Source organism: Oryctolagus cuniculus, chromosome 11 (assembly GCF_964237555.1).
Source record: "Oryctolagus cuniculus chromosome 11, mOryCun1.1, whole genome shotgun sequence".
NCBI lineage: Eukaryota > Metazoa > Chordata > Mammalia > Lagomorpha > Leporidae > Oryctolagus > Oryctolagus cuniculus.
In genome coordinates, this window is record NC_091442.1 from 103,210,079 (window position 1) to 103,233,873 (window position 23,795).

At 37.2% G+C, this 23,795-nt stretch overlaps 1 protein-coding gene and 1 pseudogene across 4 annotated transcripts in view; one reads left to right on the forward strand and one right to left on the reverse strand.

Moving 5' to 3' along the window:
* Positions 1-23,795, forward strand: part of SCYL2 (SCY1 like pseudokinase 2) — a 67,695-nt gene that overhangs the window by 25,113 nt on the left and 18,787 nt on the right. For all 4 annotated transcript variants that reach the window (XM_051846573.2, XM_051846576.2, XM_051846575.2 and 1 more), the window contains exons 3-11: positions 6,830-6,987; positions 9,757-9,901; positions 11,261-11,410; positions 13,620-13,841; positions 14,264-14,380; positions 14,914-15,039; positions 16,283-16,459; positions 18,851-18,973; positions 22,043-22,156. In XM_051846573.2, coding sequence (XP_051702533.1) covers positions 6,830-6,987; positions 9,757-9,901; positions 11,261-11,410; positions 13,620-13,841; positions 14,264-14,380; positions 14,914-15,039; positions 16,283-16,459; positions 18,851-18,973; positions 22,043-22,156 — 1,332 coding nt within the window. The remainder of the gene's footprint in view (positions 1-6,829; positions 6,988-9,756; positions 9,902-11,260; positions 11,411-13,619; positions 13,842-14,263; positions 14,381-14,913; positions 15,040-16,282; positions 16,460-18,850; positions 18,974-22,042; positions 22,157-23,795) is intronic.
* Positions 1,236-6,181, reverse strand: LOC138844416 (prothymosin alpha-like; annotated as a pseudogene).

Here is a 23,795-nt window from a genome sequence, read left to right on the forward strand (position 1 = left end):
GGAATATTATGACTATCAAGGCTGCTAATTTGTTACAATAGTTTGTAATAAAAACTCTACATAAATACAGTTTCTGTCTCACAGTTTCTCTACATAAATAGTTTCTGTTTACTTAAGTCCAAGTAGAAAAATAATTCCACATTTCTTTAAGCTGTCCTATAGCAAGCTAAGGAATTTATTTTTGGAGGTTTTTAAAAAATATATGTATTTATTTACTTATTGTTAGAAAAATAAAATTCTGGTTTATTGTTGGACAGCATTGTTTCACACATACATCAAACAAGCCAAAAAAAGAAAAGAAAAAAACAAATAGCAACTTCATAGACAAACAAAGGAAAAAAGGAAACCTTTTATCTTTGGCCTTTTTAACAATCTCATACAAACCATCTACTTATAGTACTGCTAAGTACATACACAAAAAAAGTTACTGGAATGCTTGGAATAAGATTTTTTTTGTTGTCTTTTTGGCTTTTTTATAAGGTTTTTTTTTTTTTTTTCTCCTTTGAGATTATAATGAACATGGTCACAGCACAAGTAGAGTCAGAAGTAGGACAGAGAACGCTCATCTGAAGGCTGGTTAGTCATCCCGAGATCATTAAAAATGGCTGACCCCTAAAAATATATACAAAAATATAAAATGCAAATAATAAAAATACAAGCAACTTTTCCTTTTAAAAGTACTTTTAAGAAAAAAAGCCGGGCCTGAAAGTTTTGTTTCTTTCCTGCCCTGTTAGAATTCACTTGATTTGATTGGGTGGTGAGGGCACCTGCCGCCACGAGGTGGCGCTGCTGCGGGGGTGACCACGTTTAGATTCTGAGAAGGGAAGTGCAGGGTGAATAGGTTACGGCGGCCTTGATTTTTTTTTTTAAAGTTTAACGTTTCCTTTTTTATTTTATTTTATTTTATTATTTTTTGATAGGCAGAGTGGACAGTGAGGGAGAGACACAGAGAGAAAGGTCTTCCTTTGCCGTTGGTTCACCCTCCAATGGCCGTTACGGCTGGCGTGCTGCGCTGATCCGAAGCCAGGAGCCAGGTGCTTCCTCCTGGTCTCCCATGCGGGTGCAGGACCCAAGGACTTGGGCCATCTTCCACTGCACTCCCGGGCCACAGCAGAGAGCTGGACAGGAAGAAGAGCGACCGGGACAGAATCCAGTGCCCCAACCGGGAATAGAACCCAGGGTGCCGGCACTGCAGGCGGAGGAGTAGCCTATTGAACCGCAGCGCCGGCCTAACTTTTCCTTTTTTGCCGTCTAGTCATCTTCCTCAGTCCTCTGCTTCTTGGTGTCAACATCGTCCTCCTCATCATGGTCAGCTGCCCGTTTGCCTGTAGTTGCCTCGGCCTCCTCATCTTCATCTCCATCCTCTTCCTCACCATCGCCCTCTTCCTCCACCTCCTCTCCACCTTCCTCATCTTCATCTACCTCCTATTCCCCTCCTGCTCCCCCCATTTTCCTCATTAGCGTTGCCATTGGCAGGAGCGTGTCTCCCATTCTCCACCTCCTCCACAACTTCCTTCTTCTCCTTCAAGCCCTTGGTGGTGATCTTGGAGCTAGTGTCCACGGCCATGTCTGACGTGGTGGGGCACCCATGATCCGATGTAGCTGACTTAAGAGAAAGCGAGAGTTCAGGCACTCTGGAGACAAAGCTGCCACAGTGTGCAGCAGCGGAGGTGGCTGCGGGGAGCCAGTCCAGGAACAGTGCAAAGGTGGCTTTTCAGAGCAGCCAGTCTAAAAAAATATGTTTTAGAGGCGGGTGTTTGGCCTAGTGGTTAAGTTGCCTATGTCCCATATCAGAATATCTGGGTCATTCCCACGTATGGCTCCTGATTGCATCTCCTTGGCTGTGTAGACCCCCCGGAAGCAGCAAGTGTTATGGCTCAAGTAGTTGGATCCCTGCAACCCACAAGGGAGACCTGGATTGAGTTCCTGGTTCTTGGATTCAGGTCTGACCCTGGCCCAACCCTGGCCATTGCACGCATTTGAGGGGAGTGAACTAGCAGACGGGAGCTGTTCCTCTCATGAATACATTTAAAAATTAAAAGAAAAATAACATGTATATGTGTATATGTTTATATATATAATTGCCTGGTCTCTGGTGATTTAAGCATTTATTTATTATTAAATATTTCTATTTATCTTGACACAAATTCAACATTGCCAGGTAACTACTCTTCAAAACTGATTTGACTTAACATTTATTAGTTGTCTTCTAATGTCCCACATTTACTTATTATGACTTTTATATCCACTTTTATAGTAAACTTCTTTAAATAGGAAGCTTTGGTGATAATTTGTCTTAAAAGTTGTATTTATTGGCCTGGTTTTTTTTCCTGACTTGTTAAGGAACTTTATAACACCTTCAAATAAATGATTGTTTCCACCTTTGAAGATAGAGAAGATTGATTGATTTAAAAATGGTTGTATGGTAGAAATTTAATTGTTCATGAAGTCCATGTAGGCTTCAACACAGTCCCTTACTTATTATAAAATCTACATTATGTTTTCCAATGTCAGTGTTCTTCGGTTAGGCTTGCTATTATTATGTGGACAAATGTGCAATTAAATTTTAATAAATAATTTTAGTAATTAAAAGTTTTAAACATTGACATTGTGCAGAGCTGAATCTGCCAGTCAAGTTGGCTTAGATAAAAAATGATCACTGAATATCTCTAATAATGTTAAGGGGTACCTATTGTTACATTTCAGTCTTAAAAAATAAACCTATTTATAAATTAATGTAAATAAAGTTTCATTTAATTGTTTTGAACAAAGAATATTATCCAAAAATTAGGTTAAAAATGGAAAGTATGATGCTTGGCAGTCACCTGTGGCCAGTTAGTAGGGGTCCATAAAGTAGAAATCACAGAACCATCTGTATTTCAGAGAGCATTTCTAGTGGCTAGGTTAGTGGAGGACTTTACATTATGCAATGGATTTTATTAATTGAACTATCTTGTTTTCAGCTATGCAGTAAGCAAACTTTTTAAAATTATGAATTAAGTCTAAACCAAATGGAACATCCTGTTGTGACAACTACTACAGTTTTTAGAATAATTTTAGAGCCTGTTTTCTTTAGAGGTAGGCTGCTGAAGAAAAAATGCTTTTTTAGTAGGTAACCTTCTTTACCAATGTGTTTTAAGGAATATGCTTTGAGTAAGTAGTAGAATGTCAATTATTGTTTATATTTTGTCAATAGTGTGTTTATAAAAAAAGATCTCAGATTTTAATTAGAGTTGGAGGTTACTGAATCTTAAGTAGAAGATATGCTGGCTGTTGTACTAGTTCATCTTTTTTATACATTTGAAATTTTTCATAATAAAAAGTTGAAAATATTTTAATCTGATAATGGAGTGGGCATGGTGCACAGGGTAAGCTGCCTCTTGGAATGTCCACATCTCAGAGTGTCTGGTTGGTGTCCTAGCTACCCTCTACTTCAGATCCAACTTCCTGCTGATATGCATTTTGGGAGCTTGCAGATGACAGTTTAAGTACTTAAATCCCTGCCACCCATGTGGGAGACCTGGATGGAATCTGGGCTCCTGGTTTTGGTCTGGCTGTTATGGGCATTTGGGGAGTGAACCTCCCCTTCCCTCCCTTCCCCACCTCCCCTCCCCTCCCCTCCCCTCCCCTCTCCTCTCCCCTCTTCTCCCCTTTCTGCCCTCTTCTCCCCTCTTTTCCCCTCTCCCCTCTCCTTGGGGAGTGAACCAGTGGATGGAAAAATCTCTCTCTTCCTCCCTTCCCCTCCCCTCCCCTTTCCTCTCTCCTCTCTCCTCTCTCCTCTCTTCTCCCTCCCTCCCTCCCTTTCAAATAAAATGAGAAAAAAAACCCTATTAATTGCTTATCTTTATTGTCAGTAGCTGATGAACATCTGAATGTCTTCCAGCTGTAAGAAACTACTAGATCCGGTGGGACATACAGAGACACATAAGGGACTGTTTCTTCATTGTTTCTTGAAAGTCCTTCAACATGACAAGACTTACAAGAAGTGATATGTGTCAGCAGAGTGGGGAGTGTAGCACAGTACTGAAAGAAAAACATAAATTGAAGATGATGCTAAATTCTGACGAAAGATTTTGAAGTAAAAAGTGCAAGTTTTATTTAAGGAAGTCAATATGAAACCTGAGGGATTAATAATACCACTTTGATGTAATTAATTAATTTTACATGATTGAAACAAAGAAAAAAATGTTTAAGAGAGTTGAAAACTTGTTCTAACCTATGTAGGAATCAATCATCTTTGACCTAAAACAATAAATGAGTGTTTGAAAGAAAGAGTTTTATATTGTTTCTTTTCTTTTTGAACTATTGTGTTCTTTATAGAGTACTCAAGCTGAGAACTCAAGAGCCATTTCAGGTGATATTTTTTTCTCAAGACTTACAACATCTTGAAAAAATAAACACGTTTAAATTAGGTGCATTTATAAAATGTGTTATAGCAAAACACTAAAATAGGATTGTGCACATTATTGGTGAGCTGAGAACTTGAACTTCTAGGTCATTAGTTTTCATTCAAATTAATATTACATAAAACTCATATTTCCTAGTTGTCCTGGGTGTTGTAACGGTCAAAAGAACTATGATTATGTGTTTATATATGACAGCTATTTAAAGCTGTCACTCAAATGATTCCTTCCCTGAAGGCACACGTTTTCCTTTTGTGTGCCATGTTTGCCTTGTGCTGTTTTTGGGTAAATAGAATGATATATTGACTAAGATTATACTTCTAGAATTAAAGTACTTATTTTGAATCTTGATTTTTCATCTCACTCATTGTGAGATCTTAAATGAAACATTTACCCTTAAATGAACATTACCCCTTAATTAAAACATTACCCCTTAATGAACATTACCCCTTAATTAAAACATTACCCCTTAAATGAAACATTTACATTATCTTAAATGAAACAGTGTCCTTATCTGTAAAGGTAATAATAACTTGTTTATAGGATTGCTATGACGAAACAACCCTTGATCAACATTAGAACAGTGTTTGGATTTAACTATACAAATATTAGCTATTGTTATTTCTGTAAGTAGTTAACTTTGGAATGTCTTTATAAAATTTGTAAAATTCTCTAGTAGACTAATACCTGAAACTTCACCTATAGAGTATATTATAGTATATTCATTCTTTATCTTATTCCTTTTATGACTCTGGTATGAAAATAATACCAGGGTTTGAGAGAAGGTCAACAAAAATAGGTGGCAGAAGTGGGATTTCAATTTAGGTTTATGTAGCTCTGGAAACTGGGCTTTTAACCTCTGATATACTCTAATGTGATGCTGATTATTTGTGTCTGTGTAATATAGGTGTGGAATCAGGTATATATTACATGACTTTGTTTAGCCTAATGTGTTCATGTTTTTTATGAAGTTGACAGTCTGATGAGTCTCTTGTCTTTCAAAGATGCTTTCTGACTGTTGGTCTTAAATGTGCATATCATTGCTCAGAACGGTGTTATTTGTCCAATTTATGTTCACAGAAAGCTGTTACCAGTAATAGAAAAATAACAAAGTATAGATCATGTTGTTAATCAGTGGTATAACACTGTTAGCTAACATTTATTGAATGTTTATAATATATCAGGTATTGTGATAACTTTCATATTACTTTGTCATTTATTCTCCAATAATTCTATGAAGTATTCCTAATAATATAACAACATAAAATATAACAACATGATAATGCTAGATAATATATTTTCTTAAAGATTTATTTTATTTATTTGAAAGACAGCGTTAATTACAGAGAGAAGTAGAGACAGAGAGGGAGAGGTCTTCCATCTGCTGGCTCACTCCCCAGATGGCCGCAACGGCGGGAGCTGAGCCAATCTGATGCCAGGAGCCAGGAGCTTCTTCCAGGTCTCCCACGTGGGTGCAGGGGCCCAAGGACTTGGGCCATCTTCTATTGCTATCCCAGGCCATAGCAGAGAGCTGGATCGGAAGAGGAACAGCGGGGACTAGAACGAGAGCCCTATGGGATTCTGGCGCTTCAGGCCAGGGCGTTAACCCGCTGCGCCTCACCGCTAGCCCCAATACTAGATAATATTAAGACTACTTCATAGGCTGTCACCCATCAGCAGCTGTTTTTCACCTCATGTCAAGGCTATTTGTTGGTTGATTTATTAAAAAGGTGGAAGCAGGTCAGATATAGTTCCTTTGGTAACTGAGGGAGAAAGAAAAGAAATTGTAGACAGAGTATGTACTTTTAATATTAATATCATAATATTAATATTATGAATAAGCTGTGAATTAATTCAAAGAGTGGTGATAGGGGAAGAGCTTCTTGTACTAGTAACCATTCCTTTACTGCCCATAACAAATTGGGGGAAGGGCAATATCGAGAATATAGTTTATTTATATGTCAAAAATTGCTTGTGAATTAGCATTTTTATAAGTAAGCGCTTCCTGACTTACAACTTTCCTTTCAAAAAACTCTCCAAGATTTTATAATAAACTCCAGGGCTATAGTGAATACCATTATGGATTTTTAAACATTTGAACTTCAGTGTAAGTTCTGGTTAAATAAGAGATTTCTACATAGGGGGAGCAACACATTACATACAGTTATACATGCTTCTGATACCTGAATTCAAAGGTGGGAGTTTGTTGTGTTCTCTTTAGATGAGGATTCTGGATCTCATACTTTTAAAAATATTTAGAATTACTAATCACTAAGACACCAACTTTTTTATTTCAGAAGAACATTACAGTGGTTCTGCAATTTCCATGGCATTAGTTTTTAGTTATTCCTATGTAGACTGTTGTGAAACTCAACTATAATTTTATTACTTTTATATGTTTAACTTGATTAAAATTATTTTATTAGGAAGTGGCTGTTTTTGTCTTTGATAAAAAGCTGATTGACAAATACCAAAAATTTGAAAAGGATCAAATCATCGATTCTCTAAAACGAGGAGTCCAGCAGTTGACTCGGCTACGACACCCTCGGCTTCTTACTGTTCAGCATCCTTTAGAGGAATCAAGGTAAATTTTTTTAGAAGAAATTTATATAGAAAATTTCCTGAAAAAAATAGTTCAAAATAACTGTTTGAAATCTATTTGAAATATTGTTAATGAAAAATTTTTATTAGCCAAATGTTGAATTCTTATGGATTATTTTCCTAAAATGTATTTGAATTATCTATGTTTGTGTCTCCTTTTGAAATATTAACACTTTATTCACATTTGCCTCAGACTTCTCTAGATACCCTTGCTTTGTAAACTTTCTTCACATCATGACCCCAAATTTCTTCCTTCCTCGTCTTTAGCAGATTATATTCCCAGCTGTTAATTCAAAGGATCTTAATCAAGAGGTTTGCTGATTGTGTTTTCTGGTCCTTAGGACTCTAAGGATGGGAGAGAAACAGGCAGGTGGAACATGCAGAGATAGCAGGATTCCTTATGCCCCATCTCTCTTTAACCAAAACAAACCAAGTTTTATCTATGAGGGTACTTTAGAAAGTTCTTGAGAGACTGGATTTTAAAAAAATATTTTAGTGCAAAAAATTTAAAATCCATAGTTTTTTCATAATACACGCTTGTGAACTCTTTAAAGACCCCTCAGATTTTATAAATTTAATTTCTGTGAAATTAATAATTTGGAATCTTCATAACCATTCTTTACTCTCCCAAATGTCTCTTGGCCCCTTGGCCAATAGCCTCTTAAAGGCAAGGGATTCTTTCAAAGAAAAAAAAAAGGAAAAACATCTACCATGTCAAAAATTATGCTAAAGTGCTTTAGCCTGTTTAACTTATTTAAATCTCATAATTATGTAAGAGAATAGCATCAGAGATGTTACTTAAACTGGATGGCTGTGTGTGTCAACTGAGATTCTTCGTCGCAATTCCTGGGGCTTTTTTTTTTTTCGTATACTGTACCATTCTTTGCCTACCCAGAATTATGCTCTTATGTCTTTTATCATGAAACATTTTTTTTATTTCTTCTTTTTATAAGTAAACCCAGAAGACATATTTGCTATCTCTTTTTAAAAAAAAAATTTTTTTTAATTTTATTTATTTGAGAGGTAGAGTTACAGACAGAGGGAGAGACAGAGAGAGAGGTCTTTCAGCCACTGGTTCACTCTCCAAATGGCCGCAATGGCTGGAGCTGGGTCAATCAGAAGCCAGGAACCAGGAGCTTCTTCCAGTTCTCCACGTGGGTGCAGGGGCCCAAGCACTTGGACCATCTTCCACTGCCTTCCTAAACCATAGCAGACAGCTGAATTGGAAGAGGAGCAGCCAGGACATGAGGATTGGGTTAGGCCAAAACCAGGAACCAGGAACTGAATCTGGGTCTCCTACATGGGTTACACAGACCCAAGTACTTGAGCCATCATCTGCTGCCTTCCAGAGAAGCTGGAATTAGGAACAGATCTGGGACTCTAACCTAGGAACTGTGATGCAGGATTTAGGCGTCCCAGTGTCTTAACTGCTATGCCAAATTCCTGCCCCCATTGTGCTTTCTAAATCTGAGGGGACTAATTTGCCACACTTGTCTTGCTGACTCTGTGTTTAAGCTATTTCCTTTGGAGTGTTTTATCAGTGGCTATAGTGTCACCTGTGAGAATCTTACCCATACTTATTTTACCTTGTATTTGTATGTCTTATATCTAGTAATTACATCTTAATTACCTTAAGGGGGGAATCACCAGTATGTTAGCTTATTTTATGGTGATTTAAACATGGGGGTGGACATTTGGTGCAGGACGTAAGGACATAAGATGCTACTTTAGATGGCACATCCCATGTGGGAGTGCCTGGGTTTCAGTCCCGGCTCTACTTCCAATTCTAGCTTCCTACTCATGTGCACTCTGGGAGATGACAGATAACGGCTCAAGTACTTCGGTTCTTGCTGCCTACTTGTGAGATTCAGATTGTGTTCTAGACTCTTTGCTTTGGTCTAGCCTGGCCCTAGTGATTGTGGGCATTTAGGAAGTGAACTAGCTATGGCTGTTGTTACATTTAGGAAGTGAACCAGTAGATGGAAGATCTCTCTCTGTCACTGTATTTGTCTGTCTATTGCTCTGCCTTTCAAGTAAGTGAAAATAAATAAGATTAAAAATAAGTAAAAGTTCAGGAGTGAATAACTGGTAAGTAGCTATGGTTGGGGGTGGTAGTCCTTGAGAAAAAATTATTCTGTAAGGCTACTGAATGTTAGCACCTAACATTTTGTGAATTTGTAGATCTTGTTGTACAACAGAGAGCAATAAATTTAAGAATTTAAAAACTGTTGACACCTTTCAACGTGATTTTTAAACTATATAAAAGCATAGCTGCTTTGATTGGAGTGGGGATGGGGCACCTGGAGCTATGCGCTGCCCCTCTTCCTTACTTTTGCTCTAGGCATGTCTGTGAGAAATCCACAGGCTTCTTTGAGTACATTCTGAAAATTACAGACTTAGAAATAAGTGTCATACGTGTAATATAACAGTACTTTAAATTGTTCCCCATTGGTTTTCCTAAAGGATATCAATCATTTGAAAAAGCACCCTTGAAATACTGTGCTGTTTAAGTTTTAGAGAATATATCACAATTTGCAACAGTTTAAAAGAAAGTGATCCATCTTGTATAATTCATTAAAAAAAAAGCCTTCTGACTTGTTGATTTAAGGGTATTATATTTAGGCTGACACTAACGAATCTAAAACGGTCTTCCTTCTGGTTGATAGTTTAATAGGACAGTTAATATTTTCTGTATATTTTATTTGGACAATGTGTAAAGAAATAAAAGGTAACTCTTTCTTTTTTAAAACAGAGATTGCTTGGCATTTTGTACAGAACCAGTTTTTGCCAGTTTAGCCAATGTTCTTGGTAACTGGGAAAACCTTCCTTCCTCTATATCTCCAGAAATCAAGGATTATAAACTTTATGATGTCGAAACCAAATATGGTTTGCTTCAGGTATGCTTTTTTATTCAACATGTATAAAAGAGTTTTTTTTTTTCTTTAAAATTGTTTTTGGCTATTTCAAAGTAGCAAGAAGAAGCATAGTAGGAAATAAGACTAGAGAGGTAATGGGTGGCTAGATCCTGTTAGGCCCTGAAAGCCAGAAAATAGATTTTACTCAAGAGAAAAAAAAAAGAGGCCTTTGGCATGTTTTAGGAAAGCAGCCTGATCTGGGTTACATTTTGCTTTGTTTATATTTGTTTTTTGTTTTTGTTTGTTTTTAACTGAATGACTGTAGCTGCTGTCATGAGAATTTAGAGCAGAAACAAAGATGAAGTAGGTGACTACTGCAGTCATCCGGTCCATGTAGTAGGATAGGATGAAATTCTGAGTGTATGTTGACAGTAGATGTATCAAAGACTCACTGTATAAAAAACAGAGTATTGGATAAGTCAAAGGATTTTGTTTTAAGCAGCTGGACCAAATGAAGTGAAAGATGTGGGAGAAGAGACTTGAATTCTGAGGGAAGCTCAGTTGCAGATTCTTAGAAAACCTTCAAGGGGAGGGGACTCAGGAAGGGAAATGATCAAGTCTGGACTTTAGAACCGAAACCCAGACTGGAGACTTTGGGATAATCAGCATGTAGCTATAGCTAAAGTTGTGAAAACCCTGAGAAAGTGAGGGGAGATGGAAAATTGCAGAGGCCCAGACATTGAGTACAGAAGTGAGACGGAAAGTAGGGACCAGTAGAGTTGGGGAAAAAGCCAAGTGAAACAGTGTCCTGGAAATTAGGGAGTATTAGTTTTCCAAAATCTGCTCGTTTCTTGGAACAAAAATCCAACCTTCAGTTTAATTTTACAAATTTTCTTATAATCTCAAACACAAATAAAAAAGGACCAAGTATTAGCCTGATGTGAAATTAAGTGAACATTGGTCACTTGAATATATGAAAACTGAACACAATACTGTTCAGAAAAACTGAATATTAATATAGAATGTAAATATATAAAATCTGAATATTCCACTAATGTGTAATTCAAGAATCAGAGATTGTTTTACTTTTCAAACTCTAAATAAATTTGGCAGCAATGGATGCTTTTGTCATTTTTCTTTTGTTCATGTATGTATAGGGAGGAACTTAATAATTGTACTCTGGTTTTTATAACTGAATTTTCTCCACTAATGTTTAGGTTATCATAGCAACTGAGAAGATCTACACTCTTGAATTTATGATTAAATTTGCTTACTAGCTGATATACAAAGTTCTTGGAAGAAGTAGCAATAATATTGATTTTTATGAGACATTTTATTATTTTAATCAAAAAAGTTTTGTTTAATGTAAAAATACCTGTTTTTTTTTTTTCCTGTCTGCAGGTTTCTGAAGGTTTGTCATTTTTACATAGCAGTGTGAAGATGGTTCATGGAAATATTACTCCTGAAAATATAATTTTGAATAAAAGTGGAGCCTGGAAAATAATGGGTTTTGATTTTTGTTTATCATCAACCAATCCTTCTGAACAAGAGGTAATGAAGATTTTAGTCTTATAATTTTTTAAGGCCATGGAAATGTGTGATTGCATCTAGAATGGACCAGGAATTTACAAATCTGATAGGGTGTAGAAATAGGTTATGTGGATGTCAGCATTGTGGTGTAGCAAGATAGGCCGCCACCTGCAATGTCAGTATCCTGTGTGGACCCTAGTTCAAGTCCCAGCTGCTCTACTTTCCCGCTACCTGCTAATGCTCCTGGGAAAGCAGCAGAAGATAGCTCAAGTACTTTGGCCCCTGCCAGCCATGTGGGAGACTCAGAAGAAGCTCCCTGGCTCCTGGCTCAGCCTGGCCCAGCTCTGACCATTGTGGGAATTTGGGGAGTGAACCAGAGGATGGATGATCTCTCTCTCTGTGTCTCTCTCTGCAACCCTGCATTTCAAGTGAAATAAGTAAATTATAAAAAAATTTTTAAATAAAAAAATAGACTATACAGTACTGCTTTATAGGCAGTCTCTAGTGTTCATTGTACCTAAGAGTATTCTTCACCTCATTAACTCTGTGGTAATGTTATTTGAGAAAAAGATGCTGGAGTTAAATAAATTTGAGAATTTGTTGGGTTTATAAGATTTTCCTTGTCTTTTCTCCCCTAGAATATAAAAAACACTAAGAAATATAGTGAATCTCTAACAATGTTTCCCTGACTTATTGGACCATGGAATTCTCTATATGGAGCATAATAACAGTAACAACAGTGATAATAATAGCTAACATATTGATGTGCTCTTCTAACATTTTTCGTGTATTTACGTATTTAATCTTCATCACGACTCAATGGGTATAGGGATAGTACAGTCAAGTAAGTTAGCTCATGGAATAACATAACCTTGCCTAAGTTTATATGGGCAGTAAGTAATAGAGCCAAGATTTGAACCCAGTCTTTCTGCTTCCAAAGTGCCTGTTTCTTAGTGATTAGGATGCCGGCCTGTTCATGCTGCCTGCAATCAATCCTGTTTTGTGTTGATTGATTCTTTGAGATTCAGCACCTTATATTTCAGGTTTTTAGTGTATATTGTCAAAAGAGATCAAGTTTTGACCCAAGATACATTGATAAATTAAGAAGTCATTTTTAAGGAAATAAGAAAGAATTAATACTGGTTGAGTACAAATATGAATCAGGTACTATGGTAGGTGCAGCTTCCACATTTATTTAATTCTTATTACAATCTTTTTAATCTATTAACTAAATCACAGAGCTAGTTAGCTAAGCAACAATTTTTTTAAAAGATTTATTTATTTATTTGAAAGTCAGAGTTGCAGAGGCAGAGAGAGGGATCTTCCATCCGCTGGTTCACTCCCCAAATGCCTGCAACAGCTAGAGCTGGGCTGATCCAAAGCCAGGAACCAGGAGCTTCTTCCAGGTCTCCCACGTGGATGCAGAGGCCCAAGGACTTGAGCTATCTTCTACTGCTTTCCCAGGCCATAGCAGAGAGCTGGATCGGAAGTGAGCAGCTGGAACTCAAACCAGCACCCATATGGGTTGCCAGCACTGCAGGTGGAAGCTTTACCTGCTATACCACAGCACCGGCCACAAACAGCAAAGTTTTAAACATCTGTCTTTACTTTAGTGCATAAAACTTGAAGCTTGTGTGTCACAAAACAGAAGCAAGACCTTTGTATGTTCATATTGCATCTTACAGTGCTAATTTGTCTTCTCCAGTAGTCTCAAAATTATTAGAGTTCTTTGTCTCTTAACTTGTTGCATACATTTTCCTGATTTCAGTATTTTGGAAATTTTAGGATTAAAGATGCTGATAGAATTTTTGACTTCCATGATTGCATATTGATTTTTTAAATCTTATTTATTTAAAAGGCAGAGCAATGGGAGTGAAGGGGAGGGAGAGAGATTGACTGATTCTCCCATCCACTGGTTCATTCCCAAATGTCGGCAACAGCTAGGGCAGGGCTGAGCCAGAGCCAGGAACTGGCAACAAAGTGTGGGTCTCCCATGTGGGTTGCAGGCTACCAACTACTTGAGCCATCACCTGCTACCTCCCTGGGAGTGCAGGAAGTTAAAGTCAGGAGTGGAACAGGGATTTAATGCCAGGCACTCTGAGGTGGAACATGGTCATCCCAAGCAGCATTTTTAACCACTACACCAAACGCCCACCTTGAGTATAAATTTAGTGGTTTGCTTTAATTTGAAATATTTAATGTATGTAATTCCTTTTATATCTTGTAACAGCCAAAGTTTCCTTGTAAAGAATGGGACCCAAATTTACCGTCATTGTGTCTTCCAAATCCTGAATATTTGGCTCCTGAATACATTCTTTCTGTGAGCTGTGAAACAGCCAGCGATATGTATTCTTTAGGAACTGTTATATATGCTGTATTTAATAAAGGAAAACCTATATTTGAAGTCAACAAGCAAGATATTTACAAGAGCTTCAGTAGGCAGTTGGATCAGGTATTTGCCTGTAAATATTTGCTTGCATTAAAAATGTATTAAACATTTCTTTGTTTTTTTGTCTAAAATGTGTTCAGAAAATTCTCTAAATGAGATGAGTGTCTCATTTTAAATTTACATAAAATCACTTTAATAAAATTCTATAAATATGAGGACCAAAATTTGTTACTACAAATTTAACATGCTGTTTACATGAGTGAATATTGAACTGTGGTCTATAGTATTGGACATTTTAAGAATAGAAATAATGTGCATATTAAATATAAATGTTTTAATTGTCTTGCAGCAGTAGAATTAGCAATTTTTTCAGTCTTTAAATATACCAAAGACATTTTAAAAAGATTTCTTAAATAGACTTAAGTAAATGTGTTTCTTTTTTAATGTTTTCTATTCATATTTGATGTTATCACTCTTTTGAATAGTTGAGTCGTTTAGGATCTAGTTCACTTACTAATATACCTGAGGAAGTCCGTGAACATGTTAAACTACTGTTAAATGTTACTCCAACTGTAAGACCAGATGCAGATCAAATGACAAAGGTGAGTACACATGGATTTCTGTCTTAGAGGGTCAGCAAAAAGTTGGAAGTAGATTAAGTTCTTCTAAAGCAAGATGTACATATGCGTAGTCTCTATATAACATCTGTATTCTTGATTGTATTAAATATTCAACAACTTTTATTCTTAAACAGCTAAATAATTTATGTATAGTGCTGTGATAGGAAATTAAAAGTTCAAATAAATATTTCTGTCAGGTATGCAGAAATTCTGGACTCATAATGCCCTCTGTTTTACTTATATGAGTGTGAAATTTAATAAATAACTAGTACATTAAGAGTACTAGTTATTTATTAAATAAATTAATGCCTTCAAGATATTTTACTTAATCTTTCATTATTTTAAGGCTGTGCAAAAGAAATTGCCCAGCCAGTTTCCAAATCACAGATTTGAACTTGAAGAGAAAAATAATTTATTATTTTCTTATTATTTTATAAATTTTTGTTAAAGTATTCTTTAGTATTATGCTAAAAATTTCTGAATATTTATCAGAATAACTTATTTCCATATTTTAGATTCCTTTCTTTGATGATGTTGGTGCAGTAACACTGCAATATTTTGATACTTTATTCCAAAGAGATAATCTTCAGAAATCACAGTTTTTCAAAGGACTGCCAAAAGTTCTACCAAAACTTCCCAAGGTTTGTTTATTAGTTTTTTTATTATTATAGACAGCATTTAAAATTCAAAGTTTATTTTGATTTACCATAATAATTCTCTTAACGCAATAATGTAACTTTTGCCTTAGGTATACAAATGACTATGAAAAGCTGCAGACTGAAGCCAAAAGTTAGTTTAGAGGACCTTTTTTTTTTTTTTAAGCTTTATTTATTTGAAAGAGTTACAGAGAGAGAGAGAGGTGGAAGAAGGGAGAGACAAAGAGATCTTCCATCTGCTGTTCACTCCACAGATGGCTTCAATGGCCTAGACTGAGTCAGGCTAAAGCCAGGAACGATCCAGGTCTCCCATGTGGGTGGCAGAGGTCCAAACGCTTGGGCTGTCTACCACTGCTTTTCCACAGCCATTAGCAGGGAGCTGGATCAGAAGTGGAGCAGCCAGTACACAAACCAGCACCGGTGTGGGATACCAGTGTCGCAGCCTGCAGCTTTACCCTACTCTACCACAATGCCAGCCCTGAGTGTATCTTTTTGTGTGTATTCCAAAAAGAAATAGGATACAATGTTTGCAAAGACAGCAGTTGGACATTATCAGAGAAGTCCATAAGGTGTCATTGTGAGGATCACTGACTCACCAGCAGTTAAAGGAATACTAACAGATGCTGGCTTTTCCAGTTCTTTTTACTCTCCCCTTCTGACTTACTAAATCATGAGGGTAATGTAGTCTGTAAGGTAATGATGGATACTAAAGAAGGCACTGGTTGGAAAACCAGTAATTCTTATTCACAAAAATATTTCCTGTGTTTATCAGTAACTCACTGTCTAGCACTTTACTTAAATGCTATGAAAAGTAAAGAGGAAGCATAAACAAAGAATTCCTACTCTCAAGACCATTACAGTAAGTGTAGATAGGATTGGCATGAATAATAAAACAATTAACCATTCAAGACAGTATTTAAATTGTGTGGCATGATTCGTAAGTAGTGAAGAAATTAAGAGGAGAAACACATCAGTGAAGATTAATTAGGAAAGGTTTCCTAAAGGTAACCTTTTCCTGTCACCCTTTTCCTGTTAAATTCCCAAGTTTACTGTTGGGCCTGACATAACTAGCAATAGTCTCATCCCGTTTTACTCTCAAGCTTATACTACTATCAACCATAAGTTACATGATCACCTTACCTAAAGGTATTGAAGGTTTTAGACTTCAGTGTTAATACTAAAAGCTTGAACTAAACTTTAGCTTTACAAAAACATTTTTGCCTTTCAGCGTGTCATCGTGCAGAGAATTTTGCCTTGTTTGACTTCAGAATTTGTAAACCCTGACATGGTACCTTTTGTTTTGCCCAATGTTCTACTAATTGCTGAGGAATGTACCAAAGAAGAATATGTGAAGTTAATTTTACCTGAACTTGGCCCTGTATTTAAACAACAGGAGCCAATCCAGGTATGTCGTAGATATTTTCATACATTTATTTACTGTTGTTACTAATGATGACTAGTATCTGGAAGCAAAAGGTATGAATATGTGACATTTTAAAAAATGAGGTAAGTGTGCGAGACTTTTCATTATTCAGAAAGCAGTTTTGCATATATGTTTGAAATAAACCACTTCTAAAATTATGATTAAAACTTCATAGGGAGATAGATGGCTATGGCTCTCCACAAGTTGCTATCTCAGAAAATAAGTTGCAGTGAAATTTTGCATGTGTTGCACTATTCCCATTGACGTTATTAAAAGTTATAGATTTCAGAGAGGAAATATTTATTTTCTTCTTGTACTTTTAAGTATTTTTGCTTATTATTTGTGTATTTATATTATTTTAATTGTACTTATATGGGCTATATACAGTGTGATAATTTATATATATTCAGTGCATACATGTTTCAATTTTTAGATGACTATATCAACTATTTATCTTTATTTTATTGCTAATAAATACTCTCATTAGAAGAAGAAAGTGGTGTACAGCATCATGGAAATAATGTATATGTGTATTGTACATGTAAAAATTATCAGTCTCTGATGTAGACTTAGAATATTTATTTGCTAGATTCAGGGTAGTGTTGGATTTAAGAACAATTAGTTCATACACTTGGATTTGAATTTGAGCTTCCTTATCTTTTTGCTGGAAGTATAACTTGGATAAGTCATCCTCATATTAAAGCTTTCATTTCCTCATTTCTAAATTGAAAGGTGTTGAGATTAAGTGAAATTTTCTGATACATCATAAATATTGTTATATTTTTTTCTATATGGCACTTCCCCAAGATTTTATTTATTTACTTATTAATTTGAAAGACAGAGTGACAGAGAAAGAGAGGGGGAGAAAGAAAGATGTTCTGGCCGGCGCCTCGGCTCACTAGGCTAATCCTCCGCCTTGCGGCACCGGCACACTGGGTTGTAGTCCCGGTTGGGGCGCCGGTTTCTGTCCCAGTTGCCCCTCTTCCAGGCCAGCTCTCTGCTTTGGCCAGGGAGTGCAGTGGAGGATGGCCCAAGTGCTTGGGTCCTGCACCCCATGGGAGACCAGGAGAAGCACCTGGCTCCTGCCATGGGATCAGCACGGTGCGCCAGCTGCAGCGCGCCGGCCGGGGCGGCCATTGGAGGGTGAACCAACGGCAAAAGGAAGCCCTTTCTCTCTGTCTCTCTTGCTCACTGTCCACTCTGCCTGTCAAAAAATAAAAACATAAAATAAAAAGAAAGATGTTCTGTCCACTGGTTCATTCCTCAAATGGCCAAAACAGCCAGGACCGGGTCAGGCTAAAGCTAGACGCATTGAACACCATCTTGGTGTCTGCCATGTGGGTGGCAGGGGCCCATGTATTTGGAGCATCTTCTCCTGCTTTCCCAGGCATATTAAAGATCAGAAGTGGAGCAGCTGAGACTCAGACTGGCACTCTGATATGGGATGCTGGCATTGCACACTGCAGTTTAACCCAATGTGCCATAATCCTGGCCCCATATATGGCAACAGCTTATTAGTAAACTATCAGCTTTCTGATAGAATGGTTTTATGACCCTTGATATTCTTCCCCTTCAAAGGAAGGAAGCAGAACACAGTCTGTAGTGGTTAGGAAAGAGTTGGGTAGACTAGGAAAAGAGCAATTGAGGGAGCTATAGGCTTTGAAGTTGGGTGCCTCCAAGTGGTCAAGTTGTCAGGAAAGAAAGTTGGTGGAGCCACATGTTCCCTAAGCTATGTGTCAGTCAAGATAGTGTCCTTAGGAGTTTGTAGTCTGAATTCTTACTTGCCTCAGTTCTTTGGCATTTATTTTATTCTTAGTTTTTCAGTTAAGTTTTTTCAGAAGGAATTTTTAGCCGAGCCTTGGCAAAACAAAGTATTCTGCATGAATAGAAGAGGCAATTTGTTCTTTATAATTTAGGTATATGGAGGTAGCTGGCTGAAAGAGTGATCAGGGATAATTAGTCCTTTTCATTTCTGTACCTGCTCTTCTTCTCTGGAACTGTATGGAAGTTGAGTGAGGGAATTTACTTTTCAGGACATACGACTTTACTGCCCTCAGGATTTTTTTTTTAAACCCAGTAATTTTCCAGATAGTTGGTACTTGTGGGTAAGTGGTGCATTACCATAAATATATGTGATTTAGGAAATTAGTCCTTATTTACATGTTTAAACTGAGAGCAGATATTAAGTAGTAATACACTTCCAGAAATGTAAGAGACTTGATTTGTATGTTTTTGTCTTCCATGCCTTCAGGCTAGCAACATGGTGAGTGTCAAAATACGTATCTTACACTTTTGAAGAAACTTTAAATTTTGATGTGTATTGATTCTCCTTACATTCTAGACTTTTATACATTGTTTTCTTTTTTCTAACAGATTTTGTTAATTTTCTTGCAAAAAATGGACTTGCTATTGACCAAAACCCCTCCTGATGAGATAAAGAACAGTGTCCTGCCAATGGTTTACAGAGCACTAGAAGCTCCTTCTATTCAGATCCAGGTACTGTATTTGATTTGTTTTTCTTTCATGGTGATTTTGATTGTTTTTTTATTGTAAGGTTTTTTATTTGAAAGGTAAGTACCAGAAAGAAAGAGATGGGCGGGGTGGGGTGGGGAGGTGGGGTGGGGTGAAGTAAGAGAGGGAGGGAGGGAGGGAGGGAGGAGAGAGAGAGAGAGAGAGAGAGAGAGAGAGAGAGAATGCGTGAGCAACCTTCTGTCTGCTGGTTCACTCTCCAAAGAGCCACACAGCCAAGTCTGGGAGAGGTGGAAGCTGGGATCTGGGAACTCATCCTGTTCTCCCACATGGGTGGCAGGGTCCCAGATACTGGAACATCTTCCACTGCCTTCCCAGGTGCATTAGCAGGAAGCAGGTAGAACTGGTGCTCTGGTAGAGGATGCCGATACATGCAGCAGTTTAACCCAGTGCACCACAGCACTGGCTGGATTTTGACTCTTAAAGCAGAAGAAGTACAGCACATTTTGAGTATGAGTTACACATTGTTTTTTCTTGTGGCTGAAGAAAGAAGTAAACTACATTTGAGTTCACATCATAAAACACTTTATATAAATTCTGTAGTAAATCTATTGAATTACCTTATTGGTATACTGTTATAAAATGTATCTACTGCTAATTTAAAGAATCAGTTAATACCTTCATTATTAAATCGATTTGTTGCTTTTATTTATCAGAAATGTACTGTTATGGCAAAATACTTTATTTACTGTAGTTTGGATTACTGTATACCTTCTTTCTACTTCTTTCTAAATGGATAATTATGAACAAAAATTTCAAAAGTATATGTACCTTTTTCATAGGAAAACATTACGTATTTTATTATACAGCATAGCACTTTCCAGTTGCCTTTTCAGTTAACAACCGAACGCACCAAAACAGTTGCACCACAGAGACACGATCAGTTGCCTTTTTTTTTTTTTTTTTTTTTGACAGGCAGAGTGGACAGTGAGAGAGGTAGAGACAGAGAGAAAGGTCTTCCTTTTTTTCCATTGGTTCACCCTCCGATGACCGCTGCGGCCGGCGCACCACGCTGATCCAAAGCCAGGAGCCAGGTGCTTCTCCTGGTCTCCCATGCGGGTGCAGGGCCCAAGGACTTGGGCCATCCTCCACTGCACTCCTGGGCCACAGCAGAGAGATGGACAGGAAGAGGAGAGACCAGGATAGAATCCGGCGCCCCAACCGGGACTAGAACCCAATGTGCCGGTGCCGCAGGCGGAGGATTAGCCTATTGAGCCGCAGCGCTGGCCAGTTGCCTTTTAATAAACAGGTTTTAGGGTACTTTGCTGGAAGCCTAATTCTCTTCCTCCCTTTCTCTCCTCTTCCCATATCTTCTCAGAGGCTGATTTCCCTTAAATAGTCACCCTCTGGTTAACAGGAGCACAGTGTCTCACTGACTGTTAACCCTTGCCAGTTCTCCTCCCCCATCTTTGGAAAGTCTGTCCTTTAAATGTGATCCAGCTCCCTGCTAATGCACCTGGGAGAGCAGATGAATATAGCCCATATGTGATGCTGATGTTGCAGGTGGCAGCTTTACCCACTATGCTGCAACACCAGCCCTGCCATTTCTTTTCTTTATCTTATTTGATTCTCCATTCTGTAGTCATCCCCCCCTTTCCTTATATTGTTCCCATTCAGAGTCCCCAGTTAAAATCATTTGTAGTGTGTCACCATTAATTAACAAAAATGTTTTAAATACATGTTTTCTATGAGTTAATTTAGCTTTAATTTCAAAATGTAGAAATATGATTCTCCCTCTGTATCCATTAGGGATTGGTTCCAGAACCTACATAGATAACAACATCTGTGGATGCTCAAGTCCCTTATAAGAGGGTACTTCAAACAGTTTATGACAAATGGAATTGAAAGCTAACTTGTGCTGGGTATTTGGCCTAGCAATTAGGACACCAGAGTGCCTGGGTTCAAGTCCTATTTCTGCTCCTGTTTCCAGCTTCCTGCTAATATGGACCCTAAGAGGCAAGAGGTGATAGCTTCTGTAGCAGGTCTCTGCTATCCACGTGGGAGACCTGGATAGAGTTCCTGGCTCCGGCTTTGACCTGGCCTGGTCCTGGCTGTTGTGGGCATTTGGGGAATGAACCAGCAGACGGGAGAATCTCAGTCTGTCTGTTTCTTTCTTTCTAAGCCTTTTGAGTAAAACTTTAAAATTTTCAAAGAATAAAGAAGTTTGTTTTGGTACAGAAATTTTTTTGAAATCTGTGCATTGATTTTGTAATGCTCATTTTCTGTGAACTTTTTGAAGACCCCATGTAAGCATGAATAAAACTCTTATGCCTTATAGAAAAGCATTGTATTTGTATATATTCTATGTGTATCATATCCTCTTACATACTAGGAGTAATTACAGATAAACGTGTACATGTATTGTTAGTTGAATCCATGGATATGAAAATGGATATAGAGGACTGACTATACTTAAAAATGCAGAGAAAATGAGAAACCTTTCTCAGAGATAGCCATAGTTAGCATTTCCAGATATAGCCTAGACTTTTTTCTGAAGCATGTAGACAGATGTGTACACACATTTTAAAAACTGAGATTATATAATGCTACTTTTTACATTTTTTACTCTTTTAAAGTACTTTAAAAAAAAAAAAAGTTTGTATTCCATGGTATGGGTAGTAACCAGCTAAGAAATCCTTTCTTTAAGAGGTCTGTTTTTACTTGATTTCATACTTAACTTTTCTCTCATGTGAAAGATAACAGAATTTATGTGTTCCTATTTTTTAAACTAAATGAGGATTTGTGTTAGCAGGCAAAGAAATGAGGAATGTGACCAGAGTTTTGAATACCATATGCTAGTTATAACAACCTAGTAAAACCTTGAGTAAGATCTTCTGAGCCATTTTCTCATCTATAAAATTGGAAAGTAATCATAACTATTCTTTCTTCAACAAGTTGTTTAAAGGATCAAATAATATATGTGAAAGTATTTCAAACTGTATGACAAATTAGTCATGCAAATGTGAAATGTTTTTTAATATGTAAGGAAAAAGATGAGATGATCTTTCTCTAATAATTGATCTATTTTCTTAATAGGAGCTCTGTCTAAACATCATTCCGACCTTTGCAAATCTCATAGACTACCCGTCCATGAAAAATGCTTTGATACCAAGAATTAAAAATGCCTGTCTGCAAACATCTTCCCTTGCTGTAAGTAATTACATGTTGATTTTTGTGCTTTTTTACATCTCAGTAAGTCATGTTCTTACTATTTAATAACCCTTTTATAGTTTGTTTATGTATTTTGTCTTGGCTGTAGGTAACCTGAATATAAAAATGAGCTATAGTTTTCCTATCCTTTGATTGTTTTAATAGAAAAGATGAGTATTTTTTTGTCCTAATCCTTTTTGTGTTAACTCAGAATTTATTTTGTTGTTTTAAAAAATTATAAGAGTTTAACATGGTGTAAAAGGAATGGCTTCCTTTTATAAACTGCTATTATTTTTGGCCATCTGTTTCTAAATTTCTTATCCCCTACCTCCTTGCTCACTCTTAAAAGAAGTAAAGAATACAGTAAAACATAAAGTAATGTGAATACAAGTTGTACTAAAAAAAAAAAAATAGACAAAGGATAGTTGCCTTCTTTGAATATAAGATTTTTACACTAAATTACTTGTTAGTCAAGAAAGGTAAAATATATAAATGACATAGTTTTTATTTTCTGACATTAAGAGCAATAATTATGCACCAGCCTTTTCTCTATCATTAAGGATATATCATATTGAAGTAACATGTGAATGTTACATATAGAAGTAACATTGACTATTCCCATCAAATGCAGCTTTAGAAAAGAGAGAGAAATGTTTTCCCTTGCTATTCAGTTCTTTATATTGATGTTTGAAAAATTGTCATTAAAGTTGCATTTTATGATTTTGGTTCTTTTGGAGATCCCATCTGTCTTTATATGGTAGAATGTGAACTTAAATAAAAATTAATATTAATAATTTAATGGAATTAACCTAAACGGTACAGTTTTACCTTATAGCCATCTAATCTATTTTAATTCATGTTTATTGGTAGACAGACTCTGAGATGGAAAACATAACTCCAAAATAGAAAAAAAGTATTATTGAAATGATATGAAGCATGAAATGAAGTCAAGAACCTTGAATTCTTTTTTGTTAAAGACTTACTAATTTTTTTCAAAGTCAGAATTACAAAGAGAGAAGGAGAGACAGAGAGAGATCTTCCATCTGCTGGTTCACTCCCCAGATGGCCACAACAGCTGGGGCTGGGCCAGCTACAGTCAGGAGCCTGGAACTCCATCCGGGTCTCCCACATGGTTGGCAGTGGCCTAAGCCCTTGAGCCATCTTCTGCTGCTTTTCCCAGGCCATTAAGAGGGTGCTGTATCAGAACTGGAGCACTTGTAGGGCCAGCGCTATGGTTGGTGGGAAAAGCTGCTGCCTACAGTGCCAGCATCCTATTTGGGCACCAGTTTGAATCCTGGCAGCTCCACTTCCTATCCAGCACTCTTGCTATGTCCTGGGAAAGCAGTAGAGGATACCCAAGTCTGTGGGCCCCTGCACCCGCGTGGGAGACCTAGAAGAAGCTTCTGGCTCCTGGCTTCGGATCCATACAGCCTCAGCTGTTGTAGCCATCTGGGGAGTGAACCAGCAGATGGAAGACCTCTCATTCCCTCTCTGCCTCTGCCTCTCTGTAACTCTGCCTTTCAAATAAATAATAAAGAAAAATGTTCATGGAAAATGAGTAAAAAAAAAAGTGGAGCAGCCGGGACACAAACTGGTGCCCCATGTGGTATCGTTATCGCAGGCGGCAGGCAGCTTACTG